The sequence below is a fragment of the Salvia splendens genome, chromosome 1 (assembly GCF_004379255.2).
Source record: "Salvia splendens isolate huo1 chromosome 1, SspV2, whole genome shotgun sequence".
Taxonomy (NCBI): domain Eukaryota; kingdom Viridiplantae; phylum Streptophyta; class Magnoliopsida; order Lamiales; family Lamiaceae; genus Salvia; species Salvia splendens.
In genome coordinates this window covers 42,026,168-42,046,730 of record NC_056032.1, presented here as the reverse complement: position 1 = coordinate 42,046,730, position 20,563 = coordinate 42,026,168, and the positions used below count along the sequence as shown (strand labels likewise).

The 20,563-nt window shown below is 38.8% G+C and overlaps 3 protein-coding genes across 4 annotated transcripts; 1 reads left to right on the top strand and 2 right to left on the bottom strand.

Moving 5' to 3' along the window:
- Nucleotides 1–91: 91 nt before the first annotated feature.
- Nucleotides 92–3,221, bottom strand: LOC121800735 (auxin-responsive protein IAA13-like). The gene is made up of 5 exons (XM_042200247.1): nucleotides 2,635–3,221; nucleotides 1,673–2,001; nucleotides 1,139–1,274; nucleotides 720–781; nucleotides 92–585 (listed from the first exon to the last, which is right to left on the bottom strand). Exons 1-5 carry the CDS (start codon nucleotides 2,994–2,996, stop codon nucleotides 536–538), a joined length of 939 nt encoding a protein of 312 aa, XP_042056181.1. The 5' UTR covers nucleotides 2,997–3,221; the 3' UTR covers nucleotides 92–535.
- Nucleotides 3,222–6,338: 3,117 nt separating this feature from the next.
- Nucleotides 6,339–9,414, bottom strand: LOC121752776. The gene is made up of 2 exons (XM_042147870.1): nucleotides 8,989–9,414; nucleotides 6,339–8,434 (listed from the first exon to the last, which is right to left on the bottom strand). The coding sequence occupies exons 1-2, from the start codon at nucleotides 9,089–9,091 to the stop codon at nucleotides 6,831–6,833; spliced, it is 1,707 nt and encodes a 568-aa protein (XP_042003804.1). The 5' UTR covers nucleotides 9,092–9,414; the 3' UTR covers nucleotides 6,339–6,830.
- An 8,515-nt stretch (nucleotides 9,415–17,929) lies between these two features.
- On the top strand, nucleotides 17,930–20,211 carry LOC121800723. Of its 2 annotated transcripts, none has more exons than XM_042200238.1 (4): nucleotides 17,930–18,012; nucleotides 18,349–19,103; nucleotides 19,617–19,789; nucleotides 19,872–20,211. In XM_042200238.1, exons 2-4 carry the CDS (start codon nucleotides 18,357–18,359, stop codon nucleotides 19,993–19,995), a joined length of 1,044 nt encoding a protein of 347 aa, XP_042056172.1. In that variant the 5' UTR covers nucleotides 17,930–18,012; nucleotides 18,349–18,356; the 3' UTR covers nucleotides 19,996–20,211. The 2 variants fall into 2 exon arrangements, with proteins under 2 accessions (XP_042056172.1, XP_042056167.1); XM_042200233.1 differs by having other exon boundaries at nucleotides 17,996–18,012; nucleotides 18,301–19,103.
- Nucleotides 20,212–20,563: the final 352 nt, after the last annotated feature.

Here is a 20,563-nt window from a genome sequence, read left to right as displayed (position 1 = left end):
GTAACATAGAAGAGTTATATAAGGAGATGCATGGTGACCAGGCTCGAGCGACAGTTTACCAAAAACACGGGTCGAACGGGGAGGGGTAAAATACCTTGCACAAAATCACCTTCCAACATTTCACACATAACTCAGCAAATGAAATACATGAGAGAGGAGATAGAAAGCCATCAACCTTGTACAAAAGCAAATGATATACATATTTTTCCCTTCTTTCAACCAGGTGGGAATGTGGCATTTGGTGAGTGCAACACAAGAAAAGAAAAATGGGCAAACTTGCCATTTCTATACTTACATTGTATCAAATGGCAATGCTTGGTATGCTTTAGCTACAAACAGAAAAAAAGGGACGAGAGCATCCGCGTTGTGCAGATGCAGGTGGCGTCCTGGCTGAAGGGTGTGTTGGAATATTATTAGTATTAAGCTGTAAAAGTGACCAAAATCATTCAGGAAAAGCCAAACCAAAACGGGGGTAACATCTTCATCTTCAAGCTTCCCGCTTCTAAAGAGAGATCGTCTAGGCAGGGTGTGTTCTCTATAAGGGAGTAACTGGCCGTCTCATGTTCCTTTCTTGAGATCCTGGAGCTGCAACAATGAAGAAACAGAAATAATTGCCTATTTTAGTCAAACTATGTATAAGAATATATGTGCATACACAGAGACATATATGAAGTGTGACAACGAGAATCAGCGTTATGATAAGGCCGAGATGTGCATACCAAGTCCTCTGGCATCAGTCGTCCTCATGATCCGGAGCCTCCTCACAGAACTCAGAAATATCCTGACAGAAAAAGAAATGATTGGTCACATGTGCAGCTTAGTGGATTTTTTTTGGAACTAACATCTTTAAGTTCGACATAGATGAGGGAAAACTGCCTAATACAATTAACTTCTTATTTGATATTAGCCCGATATTGTGCTGCGAAGCTCTATACCAAGTTGTATATAATAACTATCATGGCATGAGCAGTTGGCTGATCGAAACGATTGAAAAGAGAAAATCTAATTAGTACTATTGTTTAGGTGTGCAAAACACATTTATCTTTCGATAAGATGTTGATGAGGGTGTATTGCACAAGATATGCACTTGTTAAAAAATCGTCGATAAATGCAAATACGCAAGTAGTTAAGGACATACTCCCAGGGAACATCTCCGACAAGCATCCAATCTCCGTCCTTGTCCTTGTAGGTGAGAACAAAGTCAGACAAACCATCCAGAAATCTAGCAGGTCGTCTTTTACCAGCAACAGAAGCTTGCCTTTCCATATTTGATCCTAAAAAATTACCAGCAGCATCTGTTAGTCAAATAGGCTACACGCAATAATTTGAGGCTTGGATCTCAAAAGCTAATTTTTTTAATGAAATCTTATATTATTACAAACGATTGAAGGAGAAGCAGGAGGAGGAGAAATAACACAGTATTCGGCGTTGGTTAATGATTTTTTTCTATTTTATGTCTTACTTTTGCGTTTCATATTAAAGAAAATCTAGACGGGCACTAGCCACTTACTAATATTCATACTCAAGGGAGGTAGGTAACAAGATCGAACAGAAAACAGATTGTTCTAGAATACTCTCCCATATGAAGGGATCAAGACTGGATAGAATCACATATACACATACAAAAGAGAGATCAGTCCTTATCAGATCAATCATGAAAACAGAATATTACCTCTGCCCCCAACTGATGCACTTGGCATAAACATGTCATCCAACGCAAGAGATAAAGTCGCGTAGCAGGTATGAGCATTCAGATCAACCTTTCTACCGATTGCAACCCCATCGATGTTCACCTTTACAAACAAAGATGTTTTGACAAATCCTTTTTCCTTTGAAATATTGTTATTTTTGCAGCTTCCATGATTGGGATTGGGCGTATCAGCGTTCTTGCTTTTACATTTATCATCAATGGAGAAAAGTTGTTCAGTGACTGGTGATTTTGCCTGGTTCGACATACTGTTCATTCTATAAGTTCGGACAGGAGGCCATCCAACAACCTGACTGCTTCACAAGAAAATCTTTAGTCACACTAGAGAAGCGATAGCAAATGTGCACAACCAAAACAAAATATCTCATTGCATTTCTAAAGGCTTTCATTCGAAGCAATATTATCAGAACCGACCTTCTGCGACCTAATTCTAAACTAGTTCGAACTTATCTCTCCTATTGAAAACCTCATAGAAAAATGCAAAGACAAGCATAGCATATAACTAGACAACGAATTGTAGCAACAATAAACAGAGCAAATTAGAAGATCCAATGCATATATTACTTAATCGATTGTTCACCTTAGGAGGAAGCATCGAATTCGAAGCATTTGATCTAAAAGTACCCAATTCCAACAGAAATCCACAAGGCAACATCAAAAACAGTTTTTTCACATTAAATCACTAAACACAACCATATATGTAAAATAGGCATCAACACCAATTCCCAAATCCAACCATTCGAATCTCATGCCAATTCACAACACCAAAACAATCCCAAAAACAAATGAAAACGAACAAATCATTAAAACTCCAATCTTGTAAAACTCAAAACTCAATATCCAACAATAAAAGTCACAATTCTTCTACAAATTTGTTAAGCAAAGAGACTGAGAAAAGGTGCAAGGCTTTTTAAATCGAAAATCACCTAATTGCAGAACGGCCGGGCGGAGAACAGGGCGACTCTGCAGTTCTCTTGGTGCCGCTAGTATTCACTTTAGTAATGGAAGACGAAGACGAAGACGAAGATGAAGAAGAAGACGACGACGACGTTTTGTCAGAAACCACCCCAGCAAAATCCTTAGCAGTCAAGATTCCTGCATAGTGATCCCACGAGCCTCCGCCTCCGCCGCCCGCCGCCGCCGGATGCTTGGTTTTAGTCTTAGTCTTTCCACCTCCAAGGCTGAGGCCAAGCCCCAATTCCAGGTCGGACTCATCAGGGTACGAATAAGACTCCTCCGATGATGACATCGTGAACAATCCACCGCCGCCGAGAAGATCAATTTGCATAAAGACTGAGTCTTTCTTTCCCTTCAAATGAGGGCTATGATGGGTAAAGAGAAAGGAAAAGTGGGTAAGTTTGGTGGGGAGGTGTCCTCCTTTGTCGGGTTTGTGCGCCACAACAACATTATAGATTTCTCCAAAGTGGGTCCCACGTACCCATCGAAGCTTGCTTTTTGGTGCAAACTCCACTGTTTTAGGTTAATTTTCTGAGATTAGATCGAAATCCCAAACTCTTTTGTCTCCTCTTTCTCTTCTCCTCACACTTGCTTGCGAATCTAATCGAGCCTTTTATCTGGTAAAGAACGAACCTTTTTTTCTGTTTTAGGGGAAACCATACTTACCTAATTTGATCTACCTTTGTTTTCTTTGTCTATGTTTCGTAATCTTTCTGTTGTTCGATTTATTTTTGTAAGGAAATGGAAAGTTCTGAGTTTTTTATGGTTTAAGTGCTTGTTTTCTTTTAGCTATTTAACTGAATACATGTTTAACTAATAATAAAATCCTACTAGTACTTGATTGTTAGGACTCTAATTAGTACAATAATTCCCCCTCTCATTCAAGATGACTCACTTTCCTTTTTGATTTGTCTATTACTTAAAATGGAAAGCCTTTTTATCTCTATTTTATTCCACCCTCATACTTTACTCTCTCCACTCAACACACAAAATAAAACTGCATAAAATCTCGTGTCGCCCAAAGAAGGGGTCATCTTCCTTGGGACGAAGACTTGAAAGTTAGAATTTCATATTTATAAGAGTAAAGATCAAAAATGGTCATAAACATATAGCCAGAATACGAATTTAGTCCAAAACATTCACTTTTTGAAAATCGGGTCCAGAACATTTGAAATCGTTATCGAAGTGGTCATTTTCCGTCAAAAACTAACGGTCAACGCCTAATTAATGATTTTTAACTTAATTAATATACTAATGCATAATTAATTAAATAAAATTAAATATAAAATTAATAAAATGCTAAGAAATTCCAAAATCGACCACAAACATCTCTACACGTAAGGCAGCACCGTGGTGGAAATTTAAAGGGGAGAGAGATTGAATTGTTGAGCAACGGCGGACAGTTAAGGTTCCAGAAATTGATTAGAGAAAGATATGAATTTGAGTAAGATTGATTAAGAAGGAGGGAGAGAAGAGAGGGCATTGATGGTTGAGCTGGGAGACGGAGATAGGATGACAATGGGTTGGACCGAGGCAAGAGCAGCGGCGATGAGGTCATGGAGCAGCAATACTGCTCGACTGACAACGAGCAGGCAGAGGCGACGGAAGCGAAACCATCTTCCGGCAACAGCGACCGCGTCGGCGGAGATAACAACGCCGAACCGCCGAGAAAGAAAATTGAGAGAGAGATGAGGAGGACCGAAAGGAATGGGGGTTGATGGCGACAGCAATGGTGGACGGCGACGGTTTTGATCTCGGACAGCAGCAATGCGGAGAAACACACGATGATGACGATTTGTGGAGGAGCGAGCAGAGAGAGAAAGACGCGATGACGTTGAGCGCCGGAGAGAAGAAGAGAGATTCCGATTTAGGAAGAACGAAGGAGAGATGGAAGAGAAGGAAGAAGAGGGAGAAATAATCGATTTTGGAATTTCTTAGCATTTTATTCATTTTATATTTAATTTTGTTTAATTAGTTATGCATTAGTATATTAATTAAGTTAAAAAAATCATTAATTAGGCATTGACCATTAGTTTTTGACTGAAAATGACCACTTCGATAACGATTTCAAATGTTCTGGACCCGATTTTCAAAAAGTGAATGTTTTGGACCAAATTCGTATTCTGACTATATGTTTATGACCAATTTTGACATTTACTCTATTTATAATTAGCTCGAATTTTGTCAATACAAAGTAATTTGATTCCAAAATTTATTAGAAAAATAATTACTACACATTTCCCGCAATATGTACATATTTTACCTATCATATAATTCTTACACTGCATATTTTTATTTATTTTTAAGTATTAAAATACATACTATAGCTTTTATTTAGTAGTGATTTGATTGCATCTATTATTTTCATGATGACATACTCTCAAATTACTACTCCCTTAGTTCGCAAATAAGAGTCTTATTTTTCCATTTTAGTCTTTCCGTGAATAGGAGTCTAGGTTCACTTTTATCATAAATGGTAATAGAATCTCACATTCCACTAACTCATTTCACTCACATTTCAATTAAAACTAATATATACAAGTGAGACTCATATTCCAGTAACTTTTTTGCACCCACTTTTTCTTAATATTTTTTAAAACTCATGCCGCCAAGAAGTGGGACTCTTAATGGAGGGAGTATCTTCAGGCAAACTCTATGTTACAGACCAAACAGGAGAACTCATCCCAATTGCACCCACTTTTCTTAACATTTTTTAAAACTCATGCCGCCAAGAAGTGGGACTCTTAATGGAGGGAGTATCTTCACGCAAACTCTATGTTAAGAGAGAGAGCTCATTTAGTCTATATACTAGATTCACATCAGTTGTTCTCACAACCGATTGGTCACGGCCACATTGGTCACGGCAGATTCTTTGCCCTGCCACCACTCCGTGGGTCACCACTCCGAGCGGTCCCAAACATACTCGTTGGTCACGGTGAGTTCGTTGCCCGGCCACCACTTCGAGCTGTTTGGGCTCTCAATGAAAGCCACCAATTGATACAGATCAAACAGGAGAACTCATCCCAAAAGACTAGTCTGTTAGGAGAGAGAGAACATATTTAGTCTATATACCCCACATCAGTTGTTCTCACAACCGACGTGAGAATTGAGTCCGTAATACTCTATAAATAAATCAGATTTTTCTTAGATATGTAAAGTAATCTTGCAGCGATTTGACGAGAAATTGGAAATTGTAGAAGTCGCGGATAGATGGCGTTATGAAAGCGTAGAGATGCTTTGAGGGAGGTAGGGACAAACGCGACTTTACGCCAAGAGACAAGCCGACAAGATGTGGGGCACCCAACCGCACACAACTCAACACCTCTTCAACTAGTGGACCCCACCCCAAGGAATGACTTTTTTATGAATTCATTTTTCCAAAATGCGAAAAATGCCATTTATTTCATACAAAAATTGAAAAACTAACAATACCAGTACTAATTTTGTGAATGTAGTATTTTGCAAAATTTGTATGCGTTGGAAGATGATAAGATAATCACCCAACTCTGGGTAATAAAATGAGTTTATTTTCTTACCAACTGTTGTTAGCTGGGGTAAGATTTGAATCCTTTAACATTCAAGAAATACTTCAAATTTTACCTTAAAAAAAGCGAATCGATAAACTCAAGTAGCAGTTGATAATTACATGTAACATGAGAACCGGTACAACACCTTTTACTGATAAAGTAAATAATACAACTATATAGATAAATTAAATAATACAACTATAAAGTAAAGTTCATGTACCTCAACACAACATGACAACAGCAATAACAGCCAGAGACGGAATCTGATCTTCAGATATCTTTCTGTATATATATATGTATATGCAGCTGAAGAATTTACTATTACAACATACCAAGTCTTCTTCAACTATATGTAACAGAACAGAACGATTATGATGACGACGACATTGTTTAACTCACCAATATCACGATGATAAGAGAAATTTCACACTAGAGCATACTCTTCTCCAACTATAATGCTATGAACATGTATTTACATATCTTGTGTGAGAGTTTTGGTAGCAAGTCGTATTCTCTTAGCATATCAGCCGATGGAGGAGTCGCCATCATCAATAGCCTAATCGGTCTCTGCTCGGGGTTATATACAACATAATCTCCAATAGTTGTAGAGACAACATGTTGAGAGACTTGGTTTAAGGCTACCATCTTTCATCTCCAAACCAGTTGTTCTTCTCCTTTGGACCAGTGGGACCATCTTCGCCATACAGCTCCAACGGCAACTTGCTGAGAATGTTGTTCATAGAATTCCTGAATAAGGGGGGTAAGCGTTTGACGATCTTATCCAACTCTGTTCTGGAATCATAGACAATTCTTGGCCCCCATTTTCTCATATATTGTAACCAACAAGGTTCTTTGACTACGTCACTAAGATACTCAGCTGCAACGACTTCATAGTGCCTGCTTGAATTAATGAAATAGTCACTGCTAGCAGCATCGTTCCTCACCCCAATCCCGAGTTTTGGATTGCCCTGGATGTAGGTTCCTGGGTGAGGATAGCTAGCATGACCATTTCTTGAAGAATAAATGATGGCTTTGTTCCCCTCGATAAACTCCAAATCATAAGCATCTACCCATTCACCTCCACTATGCTGGGAAAAGTATATGCTCCATAACTCCCCGGTGAAATTGTTTATCCGAAGAGTGAAGTGCTCCCAGTCACCTACATGACGACCAACCTTGCTGAGGCCGATGCTCATCATCCCAATCTTCAATGTGCCAGGCCCGTTGAAAGGGCAAAAAACCCACATTACAATATCTGTGGAAGTCCCTCCAAATGCTGGTTTAACATGTAGATAAAGAACGGCACTTTCTATGTTTCCATGCTTAAGTTTCTCCCTCCCACCATCACGAGGCAAATCTATCCAATAATGTCCATCGTTTGACCCTCCACTGGGAAGAACGGAACCTTCAGCGTCAATGGTCTGTATTGACTCACCCGTACTATACAAGAGTGCTCCACTTTGGAAGAACCATGAGACTGAAGATGGCAGATAGACCTCATTAGGATGAAAGAAAACAGTAGGTCCATAATGCTCGACGATTGCATGAATTTGATCCATGTTGGGCATTGCATGTAAATTAGGATCCAAGTTCTTCAAGCATGCAATATCAAGCTCTTCCCCTAAACTACAGTTACTACACAATGCACTGCAATAGAAAGTACCCGTTGATACACCTCGTCCATAAATTCCACGATTTAGAGGCCTTGCATTCCAAACAGTAAGGGGGACTTTTAAAAACTTGGAATACGTGCATGCTATTAGGGGACAAGCCTCACATGTATCAGTTAGATCAGTACGAACACATTTCACCTCATTCGTCTCTGGTTTCTTCGACTTGTTGGTCACCACAAAGCCCAACGCTTTATAACCCTCCGGCGGCTGTGGTAACCAGAAGTAACCACATCCATCAAAGTTCTCATCTCCTCCATCGTATGAACTCCATACTAATGAATAATCCACAGGATCCACAAGGGCTGGCATGTGGTCAGAACGGTGGGTCGAACGATCATGTCGACCAGTTGCTTCCCTAGCAACAAGAACAAAGCCTCGTAAAGGCTTTTTATCTGATTGACAATAGTGACCAAGACAATAGAATCCATCAGGGATTAAAATTGGTTTATAAAAGCTGATGCTTTGTTTCCCATCCGTGGAAGGGTTGGAACACCAAATAAACTCAAAGTTAGTTATTTGGCAAACCTCTAATCCTCCTAATTCAATCCTTGAGGTAGCGAATCCCGAACCTGTGTGTATTTAAATCTAGTTAGCTCATAGCACAAGCAAAAAGTGAATAGGAAAATCCATTATATCAATGGAATCAAAATGAAGATTACACTAGCATCAAGATAACTTAACACGGTATGATTTCACAATGAAGAAAACGATTCTTTGATTTCACAGAAAACAGAGTAGCTTAGAGCACATTCTATATCCAAAATTCATCCTGGTCTAAAATACAAACCGTGAAACTAATCTACTATAAAAGAAACAGCTCATCGATCATGAACACCAAAACCCTCAAGATTACATCTTGATTGCTATGAGCAGGCTATAGACATCAAAATTTGAAGTCACATAACCTAAAATATGATCAGAATAAATATTAGAAATTAAAACAAACAACGAAATCTCTCCATCTCTCTCACGCACAGAGAGAAAGAATACAACACATAGCAATGTTACAATACAAAGGGCAAAAAACACAAATCTCAAAATAATTACAAAGCAAGACAGATAACGATCATGCAGCATCTTCTCAAGGTCAAAATCAATCCGCTTAGAGATCGAGATGACGTACCTTGAGGCCATTGTGGAAGGGGTTCAGGCAGAGAGAAGAATTCGGGTTCGGGTTGAATGAAATCGGTGACACTGTTCCATGACAAACATCTACATCCCAACATCTTAAGCAACCGACACCAGCGGCGGATCCAGGTGGGGCCGGGCGGGGTCGGCCAACCCTCAAAAACCCGCCTCCGACCCCACGGCAGCCTTCTCCACGGAACCGAAGCAGATAAGAAATTAAATTAAAAATTAGAGAAACGAAGATGAGAAGAGATATACATATACAGCAGCATCACCGTATATAGAAAAAAAAATTGATAAGATTTCAATAAGAAATTTGGAACAAGGAAAGAGGAGAGCTGAGAATTTTGCAGAAAAGAAGTTTTGGGGAAGAAAATACGTTGTGTTTTGAGATACGATTCGGTTTTCATTCGGTAATAGAGATTTGGGGTTAAATAATGAGATAGTGGGGATATGGAATTCCATAAATAAATTTTTTTTGTTAATACTAATTCTTATCGAAATTTTTTTTTTGAAAAGCATCATAGTGTATAAATATATTCATTAGTAGGGAAATGATCAATTGCTGCCTCATCATTTAATTAATCATTTAATTATTAACTATAACTAATTTAAGACCTAGGATTTTAGAAAACTTATGGTCTACAATTTGCCACGTGTAATTCTCGTTTTTATTAATTAAATAAAAAAAGATAAAAAAAAAACTATAAAATTAAGATTTTGGATGAAAATATCAATTAGTGTTTCGAAAATATCAATACAATGCTTTGAGAATGTTAACACATAGTTTATATTGACATTCTACGTGTATTATATTGACATATTTCATATATATCATGTTATATTTGTTGTTGTACAAAAAAATTGATTTTTTTGAATTTTTTTTCAAATTTTGACATCGGAACATATGCAAGTGAGATCTCGTTAGAATCCTTATGAAATCATCTTTAATTTGATATATGTTGTGCGAAAAAATAATTTAAATCGAGAAAGTTATATGCGTTTTAAAGTTATATGATATTTTTAAATTGACCTTAAGAGCATCTCCATCCGTGCACGGATGTGGTCCGGACCCACTTTTACTCTCTGCTCTTAGGCAAGAGCACAACACCCACATCTGTGCTCTTCCGCAATGACAAGCTCAAGGGTCCCACCATTCTATTATTCAATTTAAATAAAAACATTTCCATAAAATTAAAATGCATTAAAAATATCTGGAATACTATTACAAATTACAAAAAAATTAAAAATTACATAATTAAAATCCTAAAAATTAAAAAGTACATAATTAAAATCCTAAAAATTAAAAATTATATAATTAAATTCATAATATTAAAAAAACCCACTACTCGTGGCCGAATTTCGCCCAAATGTGTTTGATTAGGTCTTCTTGTAGCTCAATATGGGCTCGGGTATCGCGCATTGTGTACCTTGTTTCGATCCTCTCGTCCACCGTCGTATGCACACCTCGGCGTGGGGGAGACCTCGCAGTTGAGCTTTCGGCTTCACCCTCGTCCTAAAAGCTAGCCGTCATCGGTCCTTCGTCAGCTATAATCATGTTGTGCAAGATAATACATGTGTACATGATGTCGGCGATATTTTTCACGTACCATAGCCGAGACGGGGCCTTCACAATGTTGAATCGCGCTTGAAGGACCCCAAAAACTCTTTCGACGTCTTTCCGAGGGGACTCTTGACGCTGCGCAAAAAGAACCCGTCTCGGGTCTTGTTGGTTGCTGAGCGTCTTCACGAAAGTCGACCACCTTGGGTAGATACCATCGGCGAGATAGTAACCCATGTGGTATGCATTTCTGTTTACAGTGAAGTCGATCGTTGAATAGTGGTGAAGAATAGAGCATGTTCAAGTCGTTGTTGGATCCGGCAATACCAAAATATGCATGCCAAATCCATAGGCGGTACTCGGCGACCGCTTCAAGGATAAGTGTTGGGCCGCCGCCTTTGTGGCCATTTAAGTGTTGCCCCCTCCAAGCTGTCGGGCAATTCTTCCACCTCTAATGCATGCAGTCAATGCTGCCAAGCATACCGGGAAAACCATGGACTGTTTCGTGAAGGCGAAGCAACCGTTGGCAATCATCGGTGGTGGGTGCCCGAAGGAATTCCTCACCGAAAGCTGAACGAACGACGTCGCAAAAATTTTTAAGGCAAAGGATTCCGGTTGATTCACCGACATGCAAATACTCATCGAGAAGGTCAGCCGTTTGTCCAGTAGCAAGTTGTCGGATGGCACACGTACACTTCTGCAACGCCGAGAGACTTTGCCGACTAATTGCGTCTGTACTTGTTTGAAAGTATTCAACACGGACGGATAATGTGTTGACAATACGCATTAACAAGGGTTTTGACATGCGAAAACGGCGCCGAAAGTAATCTTTCGGAAACCGCGGCTGGTCAGAAAAATAGTCGGCAACGAGCCTTTCGTTGGCTCCCTCCCGGTCATGATGGATGTAGCGGCGAGTTGATCTAGTTGGTCGAGGAGGAGGGGCGGAGGTATTCGCGGTGACATAGGCTTCATAGGCGGCACGATATTGTTCATAGTATTCTTGTTCTTCGCGCTCCGCTTCCGCAATGAGATTGGTGAAATCCATTTGAGAGGGTTTGAGTGAGAGAGGAAGATGTAGTAGATAAGTTGTATGAAAAAATATGAATGAGAGATGAATGGGAGATGATTTGATGTGAAAAATGGATGATAAATGTGTGTATTTATAGATGATTTTGGAAATGAAAAAATAAAAAAAATCCAGAAAAACGGTAAAAAAAACGGCCATATTTTTTAGAATCTGAAAATATATATTTTTTATTTTTGGTATTATTTTCGATTTAAAAAAATGAATTTTCAACGGAAATGCCGTTGGCCAATCAGAACAGGCCACGTCAGCTGCTCGCTAGCACGGACGTGCTCAATGCATCGAGTAGCGCCGCGCCAGCGGCAAGAGCGCAACGGCGAGCATGCGGTGCCGCGACGCTGGCACGGACGGACGGACGCGTGCCCACTCACCGCTGCAGATGCTCTAATACCCTTATTGGCGTTTTTTGATCGTATTGACATTCCGAGGCTAATGATCTAGACCCTTAATTTGAATATCTAATGACTATTATAGTTAGTATTGAGTTAGCAATATAACACTTTCCATCATTATTACTTAGGTTCATATTGCTTTAATGTTATCGATTTCCAAATTTGGTGTCACGGAAATTTAGTCTATTTCTTATCACATATGAAGTCATAAAAAAATAAATACCAATTTTATAGTACTACATAGTAATTTATTGCAATTTCAGTCATCTAATAAATTACATGACCGTATCACAAATTTAAAATTAAAATATTTTACAATACAAACAATTCGAACGCACGTAACTTTGTGATACGGATATTTGTAAGAATCAAGTATTGTGCATAATAAATGATGATATTACTTAAATTTAATGTGTTTTTTTCAAAAAATTACTCCATTTAAATATTAGCATATTTTAAAAAATCCCATCCATTTCAAAAAAATAAAAAACTCTTTTTTTTTTGGTCCGTTATCTAAAAATAGAAAATGAACCATACAATCTATTAACATTAATTTCACTACTTTTTCTCTTTATCTTTCTTATTTAACTAATTTTTCATTAAAACTCATGTTATTTCCAAGATTTCTATTTTTAGGAAAACCGCATGAGTTTTATATTCTGGATTTGACACCAATTCAGGATAGCACTAAAAACCACATGAAGAATTCTGGAGATTTTGGTGAAAACGTGGAATTGACTCAACGTAAAAAGTTAAATGGGTCGCTGATTATTTGGGAATTCTTCTTCATGCGATGTTTGTCTCTGGTTCGATAATCGAGAATTATTGGCCCGGATTAGCTGTGCGCGGGTCTATCTTGACGTGCCGTTGAAAGTTGAAATGGGTCAACGAGAGCACGCAACGCATATAAAATGCAATTATATATTCTAACCTTATTTGATTTGGCCAAAAATGTCATCAATTAATAATGACAATACGTAGATTTACAAAAGGCATGTGACTTAAAAGTTTAGAGGAATCCAATTCGATTCGACGCGGTTCAATTTTTTTAATAGCACGCTATATTTTATTCATCACTTTTCATAAGAATAATTGCTTTAAGTCACAATAGTCATATTTAACATAATTAATTTTAGGGTAAATTGCAAAATAAAATCATTACATTTGGTCAACTTTTAGTAAATTTCACAATTTAAAAAATTGATTAATTACTCATCATTTTGATAATTTTCTAATTGATAAATGACAAAAAAAAATATTGGTGCGCATTAATATAAAAATTTAAGATGTGGCTGACTATGTGTATTAAAAGACGTAGTTTGTCCATATAGTATTTTCTGTTTGTCATAGCAATACATAATGTATCTCTCAAATTTGAGATTATATAGGACGATTTAGAAAAATATAAAAATATACGAATTAATTAGAAATTGACCAAATTCAGTAAGTTTCTAACAATTTGCTCCCATTTGTTAATAATAAGACCAATTACTTTAATACAATACCGTTTATGTACGAGAACTGTAAGTTTTCCTCAAAGTTCAATAGGAGACTTCACATGAGAGCATCCGCAACCGTGCTCTTGCCAGCGGCACGGTTGTGGGCCCGGGCGGTACTATTCATGCTTGCTCTCTGGCAAGAGCACAACACCCACAACTGTGCTATTCCGCAAGGACGAGCACAATTAATATAAAATTCAATTAAACAAAAACATTTCCATAATATTAAAATCCATTTAAAAACCACAATAAATATTACCAATTACAAATAAAATTAAAATTTACATAATTAAAATCCTAAAAATTAAAAATTACATAATTAAACTCCTAATAAGACTACGCATCCGGCGGGATCAACCCCAATTGTTTTTGGAGACCTTTTATCAAGGTCTCGTGTGTTTCAAGTTGCGTGGGGGTCATAGATGACCTATCGGCCATATTGAGTTAGCTTAAGAGCATCCACAGCGAGTTGTTCGGGGGTGGAGGTGGCACATAGGGAGCGGGAGCGGCTTCGGGAGTCAAGCCGCGACGACGGTTGGCCGCCGCCTTCTTCCTTCCTTGGGGGCGGCGTTGGGAACCGCTCGGTCCGGCGTCGGGGCTACCCAAGTTAGCTCCGGCGAGTTGGCTAGCCACTTCTTCCGAGCCGGAGTCGGATAGGGCTACCGACCTTGATCGTTTGGAGGAGCCGCTAGAGGAGGATGTTATGTCTCCCCTTATACTTCGGGTGCGTCCGCGTCTCCTGCCAAACGTTAAGATATTTGAACGACTTACCGTTCATGGATTGGTAGGTGCTCAGCGCGGCGGTGATGATGTCGACCTCGCTTCGGCCACTCCCGGCATTCCGGGACTCCTGGATGAAATAGCCGTTGAACTTGCCAATTTCTTCGTTGGCTCGGCCGATGCAGTTGCGCACCATACTCTCGTTGCGCTCGATCGTTCCCGGCGGCCGGTTTGCATTGTACCGGCTAGAGACGCGCCACCAAAAGTGATCGCCGGATTGGTTCGTTCCAACCACCGCATCTTCGGAGATTTCCAAGTACGCCTTGAACAATCTTTCCATCTCCGCCGGTGAGTACGGTGTGCGGACACCAGCGCGAGATGGAGGAGTCGGCATTTGGGAAGGGGCGCGAGGCCTAGGCTCCGGTGTCCACCCGTAGCGCCCTTCGGAGGCACCTTGGTCGTCGATTGGGTATGGACGGTAGCCACCCGGAACGGCCGAATCTTGGGTTTGAGGAGGGACCGAATATTCCGTTTCCAGACTAGGAAACGGTTGTGAACCGAACCATTCGGGGTTCCAACCGTGGGAGCCCGAAGGATTATCGTCTTGGCCGGACGATAATGAAGATGAAAATGGATATGAGAGAATGGAGATGAGAATGGATATTGGAGAATGATGATGAGAGTTGTGTAGTTTGATGTGAATTTTTGGGGTGAAATTGGGGGTATTTATAGATGAAAGTGTGTATTTTTGGGGTAAAAAAATGAAATTTTTTTTTTTAAAAAGGTGTAAAAAACGGTTATAAACGGAAATATTTTTTTGGGGAAGTGAATTTTTTTTTATTTTTTATCGGTTTTTTTTAATAAAAAGCCGATTTTAAAAAAAAAATGTTTAAATGCAACGGCTACGCCGTTGACGAATGGGAGCGCGCCACGTGTGCGTCCGCTGGCACGGACGTGCTCGATACATCGAGCAGCGCCGTGCCAGCGGCGCGAGCGCAGCGACGGCGGATGGCGTCCGTGCCAGCGGCGCGGACGGCGGTGGCGACGGACGCCACCGCTGCGCATGCTCTGAATTATTTTCTAATTTGAATTATCCGACAACAGAGGTATTATGGTTCAAAAAGAACAAATATAATAAATGAAGAGTAAATGCCAAAATTGGTCCTGAACATATGCCAATTTTACGATTTTTGTCATAGAGATTATCTTTTGATTTTTTGCATCTCGAACATTTCAGCTCGGACCACAATCGATCCAAAACTATTTGTTCCGTTAATTTTTAACAATCAACATTTTTAATCCCAATTTTGACCAGATTAAATTGTTAATTGTGAATTTTTAATTTTTTTGAAAATGAAATTATATATTCTAAAAACATGAGAATTTATTTATTCATTTCATCAAATTCGTTTTAACGGCACCGCCGAGAACGATGACGGAACCCGCCACCGTCGCCCCCACCACCGTCACATTCTTCCTCGGCCGGTAGAAATCAGGCAAAATGTCGTAGCCGGGCATTACTCCGTCGTAGTAAACATTTACAGAGCTTTCCTTCAAATAGTAGATTTCGACCTTGCGGTTAGGGTTTTCGGCTCTGATGGTGCGCTACGGAAGTTAGATTCGAACAGTGGATATGTTGCATGCACGATCGTGGAGGGGTCGATGCGTACATGCAACGTAAGAGTAGGATGCATAAGTGCATAATAAACGAGTTGAAGGAATTGAATAAGGAGAATGTGACATCCGAATTGATGAGCTGGCAAGGTGGTACGGGTGAGGTGGCTTAGAGTGAGGTGGCATGCGTGAGATGAGGGAGTATAAAAGGATGGGGCCACCACCTTTTCATGCACGTCGATCGTGTGATTGTTCGTTGGGCCAAGGATAGTAGATCCGAAGCATTTCCTCTCGTTCAATTGTTCCTTTCGTCATTTCAATTTCCGTTGCTTGTGTTGTTCATTTTAATCTATCAATCATTTGAGTTTTCCCCCATTACTTGTGTTGATTTCGATTACTGCTCGTTATTGTGTTTGGATCTTGTGTTACGTTGAATCGGTGTTGATTTCGGTTGTTGTTGTGGTGTTTGAGCTAAGATTGAGCTGAAATCACATCAGGATAGAGACTTTCGTCACTGTGTAACTCGGCGATTGGAATCCGAAGACGAGGTACATCGCTCCGACGTTCGCTCTCTCGGTAGCCGGACGGCGTAGGTTGCTGGTGGAGTAGCCAGATTCGGTGGCGGCGGCTTCTTAATCTGGTCGGATTCAGCTTGTGGCGGTACGGCGGTTGAAGGTGGAGGTGGAAAGTCTGCCGCGGCGGCCATTCTTCATAAATTAGCGGCGGAAAAGATGGAAGAAAGTGGAATGGGAAGAGTGATGAAATAAAAGTGGGAAAAGACGATTTGGGATGGGAAATCTTATACTCCCTCTATCCCGTACAATCCCTCTATCCCATACAAATAGATCATATTTCCTTTTTCGTATGTCCCATACAAATAGTCCATATCCATTTATGACAACCTTTTTCTCTTTCTCTTTTACTTTATTATTTATGGGCCCCACAATCCACTACACTATTTCAACTACTTTTCATCCTTCTCTCCTACTTAACCAATTATGTATTAAAACTCGTGCCCATATCAAATGGTCTATTTCTATAGGACATAGGGAGTATTCATTTAATGTATTTAGAATAAATAAAAAAAATCTTTAGAATATATAATTTGAACCTCAAAATAATTAAAAATTCACAATTAACGTCAAAATCGGGTTTAAAAAGTTGACTGTTCAAAATTAACGGAACAATTAGTTTTGGACCGATTGTGATCCGAGTTGAAATGTTCGGGATGGAAACATTCAAAAAATAATATCTATGATAAAAACGTAAAATGAGCATATGTTCGGGACAATTTCGGCCATTTACTCATAAATGAATAGTTACTATCATTTAAATAACATTTTTACTTTGACTTTTAGACTGTCCGTAACTTTTACAATTAGGAGTATAAAATTATGGGTTTTTTTTATTTCTACTACTGTCCTCTATTATTAAAACCGAAACAATTGTGTCAAGATTAAACAGAATATGATATGTCAATAAAATCATATCATTATAAATATATCACTTTTTAAAAATAATACTCAAATATAATGATGTTGTTTTATTTTTATATTATTTGATTTTATCATGTTAATTTCAGTATGATTATTGTAAGAAAATTAAGAAAAAATTAAAAATTATAACAACCTACATTCAAAGGAAATGAATTTAATATACAAGGTGCACCTAAAGCCTTGTAGAAGGCTAATATAACATTTATATTGAAAAAGATAAAATGACCTTATTAAATGAAATGGTGTGGCTGCAATTGTAATGTAATTCACCAAAATTTGGAAACATTGTAAACAACACAAAAATGAAACAACAAATTCATTAAAAGGGCCACGAGGGGTACATGTACGGCTGGAAAAAATTAACAAATCAAAACGAATATTGCTAACTGAGAGTATAATCCAAAACCAACGTTTTCCAGTCAAATTATGTGTTGGAATTTACTTGTAAATACAAGCCAAGATTTTTCTATCTTCAATTCTCCACCTGATATAATAATTATATTTTCTTTTGCTTATTATTTAATTTCCTAAATACTGAATTTTATATTCTGCATATAAATAGAATATCTCCTCCAATTGCATATTATTCTAAAATATAGCACCTCCTCCCAGTCTTCAGATTTGCCCTCCATTCTTTGTTGAAGAGCATTAAGGTAAAGTCACTAAATATTTGTAGTATTCAATTATATAGGTACATTTTTTTCCATTTTAGTATCAATATAATTCCAAACTAAACAGTATTCCAGCATAATGATTCATGAATGCAGTCACTAATTTTTTTAAAAATTCATTGAACTATATGAAATGTAATTATGAATCACAGCTGTTTATTATTGGTAGGTTTTTTCCACAATGATATTTAATTATTATGAATCCTACTTGATTAATTATTGCTATGTCTTTTTTCACAAAAATCACATGAAATATATATCTCTCCACAGAATCCCTATCTTTCCTAACAACTGAAACACACACACACACACACACAGTGAAAATCATGATGCTGAGAAGCTCTTCAACGCCAGTTCTTGGATCTCTTCTGCAATCATTCTCGGATTCCTCCAACAACAGCGGCAACAGCCAACATCAATCTGAGCTACACAAACAAGCCAAAATCTCATGTCAATGTAGCAGCAACGGAGGAGGATCTCAGGATTTCAAAAAATCCCTAATTCATAAATCGCCTTCTTTATCCGATATCAAAGTTGGCAGCGGCGGCGGATTCCGACGCGCTCAATCCGATGGAAATCTGGAACGATTGGGCGGTGATGCCTCTTCGAACGAGTTCAATCCGCCGAAGAGATCGACACGGAGGACTTCATTGGAGGCGATTCCGTCGTTCTCAGCCAACAATCTGTGGACTTCTTTCGAAGACGACGAAGACGATTACGAAGGGATTGATGCTGATGGGGAAATTGGTGGTGGACTCGATTACAATCCAGTGAGAGCTGAACAGATTGTGTTTGAAAAAGTGGCGAGGAATGCGATTGCTTATGGTAGTGAGGGTTTGGGATCGCAGAGTGAGGGGAAGATGTACCTTGCGTCAGGGATCGGAGTGTCGGGTGTTGATTTCGCTGGCCGTGGAGGCGGCGGTGGTGGCAGAGGAAGCTACAGGCCGGTGGATTTTGATAAGGAGGGCGGCGGCGGTAGCGGCGTCAGCGTGGAGGAGCATTACAAGAGAATGTTGGAACAAAATCCGGGCGATCCATTGTTTCTCAGAAACTATGCAGAGTTCTTGTATAAGGTATATATTCGTTTTTATATTTTTATTTACAGAAAATGGTCGATTTTGCCTCATCATTTGGGATGTTTAATCGGAAATGTCTACTCGTTACCGAAATTACACGTCGATGGAGTACTCAATGAGTGATTTTGACTAATCAACATGTAATTGATAATCAACGCCTAATTTCGACTGTTATGTTGATGCTTATTGCCAAAAACACTCGACCCTTCATCCTTTTTATAGTATATTTTGTGTAATCATGTTTTTCTTTTCAAAGTTTTTTAGAGAATGAGTCTAATAATGTATCTTTACTTTCAAAAGCTCTCAACTTAATGAAATTTTGATTTATGCTTTGATTTCCAATAAAAGTCCAACTTTAGGAAAAGTGTGGCTTATGTCCTATTTGTTAGAAATGTTTTCTGAAAAAACATTGAAACTACCTGTGTTTTTAGGAGCTTTTAATATTGAGAATTAGACTAACGTAGGAATAACTTAAATAATTTCTGAAAATTTGAAGTAATTGTGGGGCAGATTAAGGGAGATGTAGGGGCAGCTGAAGAGTACTATGCAAGGGCAATATTAGCAGATCAAGAAGATGGAGAAACTCTGTCACAATATGCTAAAATAATGTGGGAGGTGCATCATGATAGAGACAGAGCTGCAAACTATTTCCAAAGAGCACTTGAAGCTTCATCACAGAACAGGTATCTATCTATCTACGAATCCACACTAAACTATGCTTTTATTGGTAGAGTTACCAACAACTATGTGTTTTTGTATGAGCAGCCATATACATGCGGCCTATGCGAATTTCCTCTGGGATGCGGAGGAGGAGGATGAGGTTGAAGAAAACATGGCTGGTAGTCAGCCATTCGTGCACCAAGGAGTCATGGCTTCTGCAACAGCATAGATTTGCAGTCAATTGATGCAAAGTTGCAAACACATCAGAAGTAGAGGCTGATCAGAATTGAATGTCCCAAATTGTAATGAGAATAGGTCTTGTGTGTTGTTGGTTACTTAGTGAACTTGCAAAGTAGATAATATGTGCTCCAGTCCACACAATTGGAAGATAAGTATGTAGATTTGGCAATTGGCATTGGCTTAATTGAAGTGAAATTTGTGGTTACTTCAAATCTTCTACTTTTAGTTTCAGTTCCAGTTTTGTTATTATAATCTTTATTTCTGGGAGCAAACTTGAAGTATGTAGTTGAGTTGTGCTCTTTAGTTTGGGGGGGGGGGGGGTCTTTATCTTTGGGAGGAACCATTGATGTAGTGCTTTGTCTGACTATCTAAAAAGATGGTGAATTTGTTTCTGATTAATTGGAATATAGGTAATAGGATGCACAATCACGACGAAAACAGGTATCATCAAAATCAGGAGTGAAATACATAGTCTATGAACTTTAAGGTTTGCACATTTGCAGTTCATGGAAAACAAAATATCATGCATGTCAATGAAATCTTACATGAGTCACTTT

Bases quoted from the DNA above. Each gene is read 5' to 3' on its own strand.
- LOC121800723 (XM_042200238.1), top strand. From the start codon at position 18,357: ATGATGCTGAGAAGCTCTTCAACGCCAGTTCTTGGATCTCTTCTGCAA. The intron at 19,104-19,616 runs GTATATATTCGT...ATTGTGGGGCAG, and splicing joins ATGCAGAGTTCTTGTATAAG to ATTAAGGGAGATGTAGGGGC. The intron at 19,790-19,871 runs GTATCTATCTAT...TTGTATGAGCAG, and splicing joins GAAGCTTCATCACAGAACAG to CCATATACATGCGGCCTATG.
- LOC121800735 (XM_042200247.1), bottom strand. From the start codon at position 2,996: ATGCAAATTGATCTTCTCGGCGGCGGTGGATTGTTCACGATGTCATCA. The intron at 2,002-2,634 runs GTGATTTTCGAT...CTTGTGAAGCAG, and splicing joins CCCGGCCGTTCTGCAATTAG to TCAGGTTGTTGGATGGCCTC. The intron at 1,275-1,672 runs GTAATATTCTGT...GTAATTTTTTAG, and splicing joins TGCATCAGTTGGGGGCAGAG to GATCAAATATGGAAAGGCAA.
- LOC121752776 (XM_042147870.1), bottom strand. From the start codon at position 9,091: ATGTTGGGATGTAGATGTTTGTCATGGAACAGTGTCACCGATTTCATT. The intron at 8,435-8,988 runs GTACGTCATCTC...AAATACACACAG, and splicing joins CCTTCCACAATGGCCTCAAG to GTTCGGGATTCGCTACCTCA.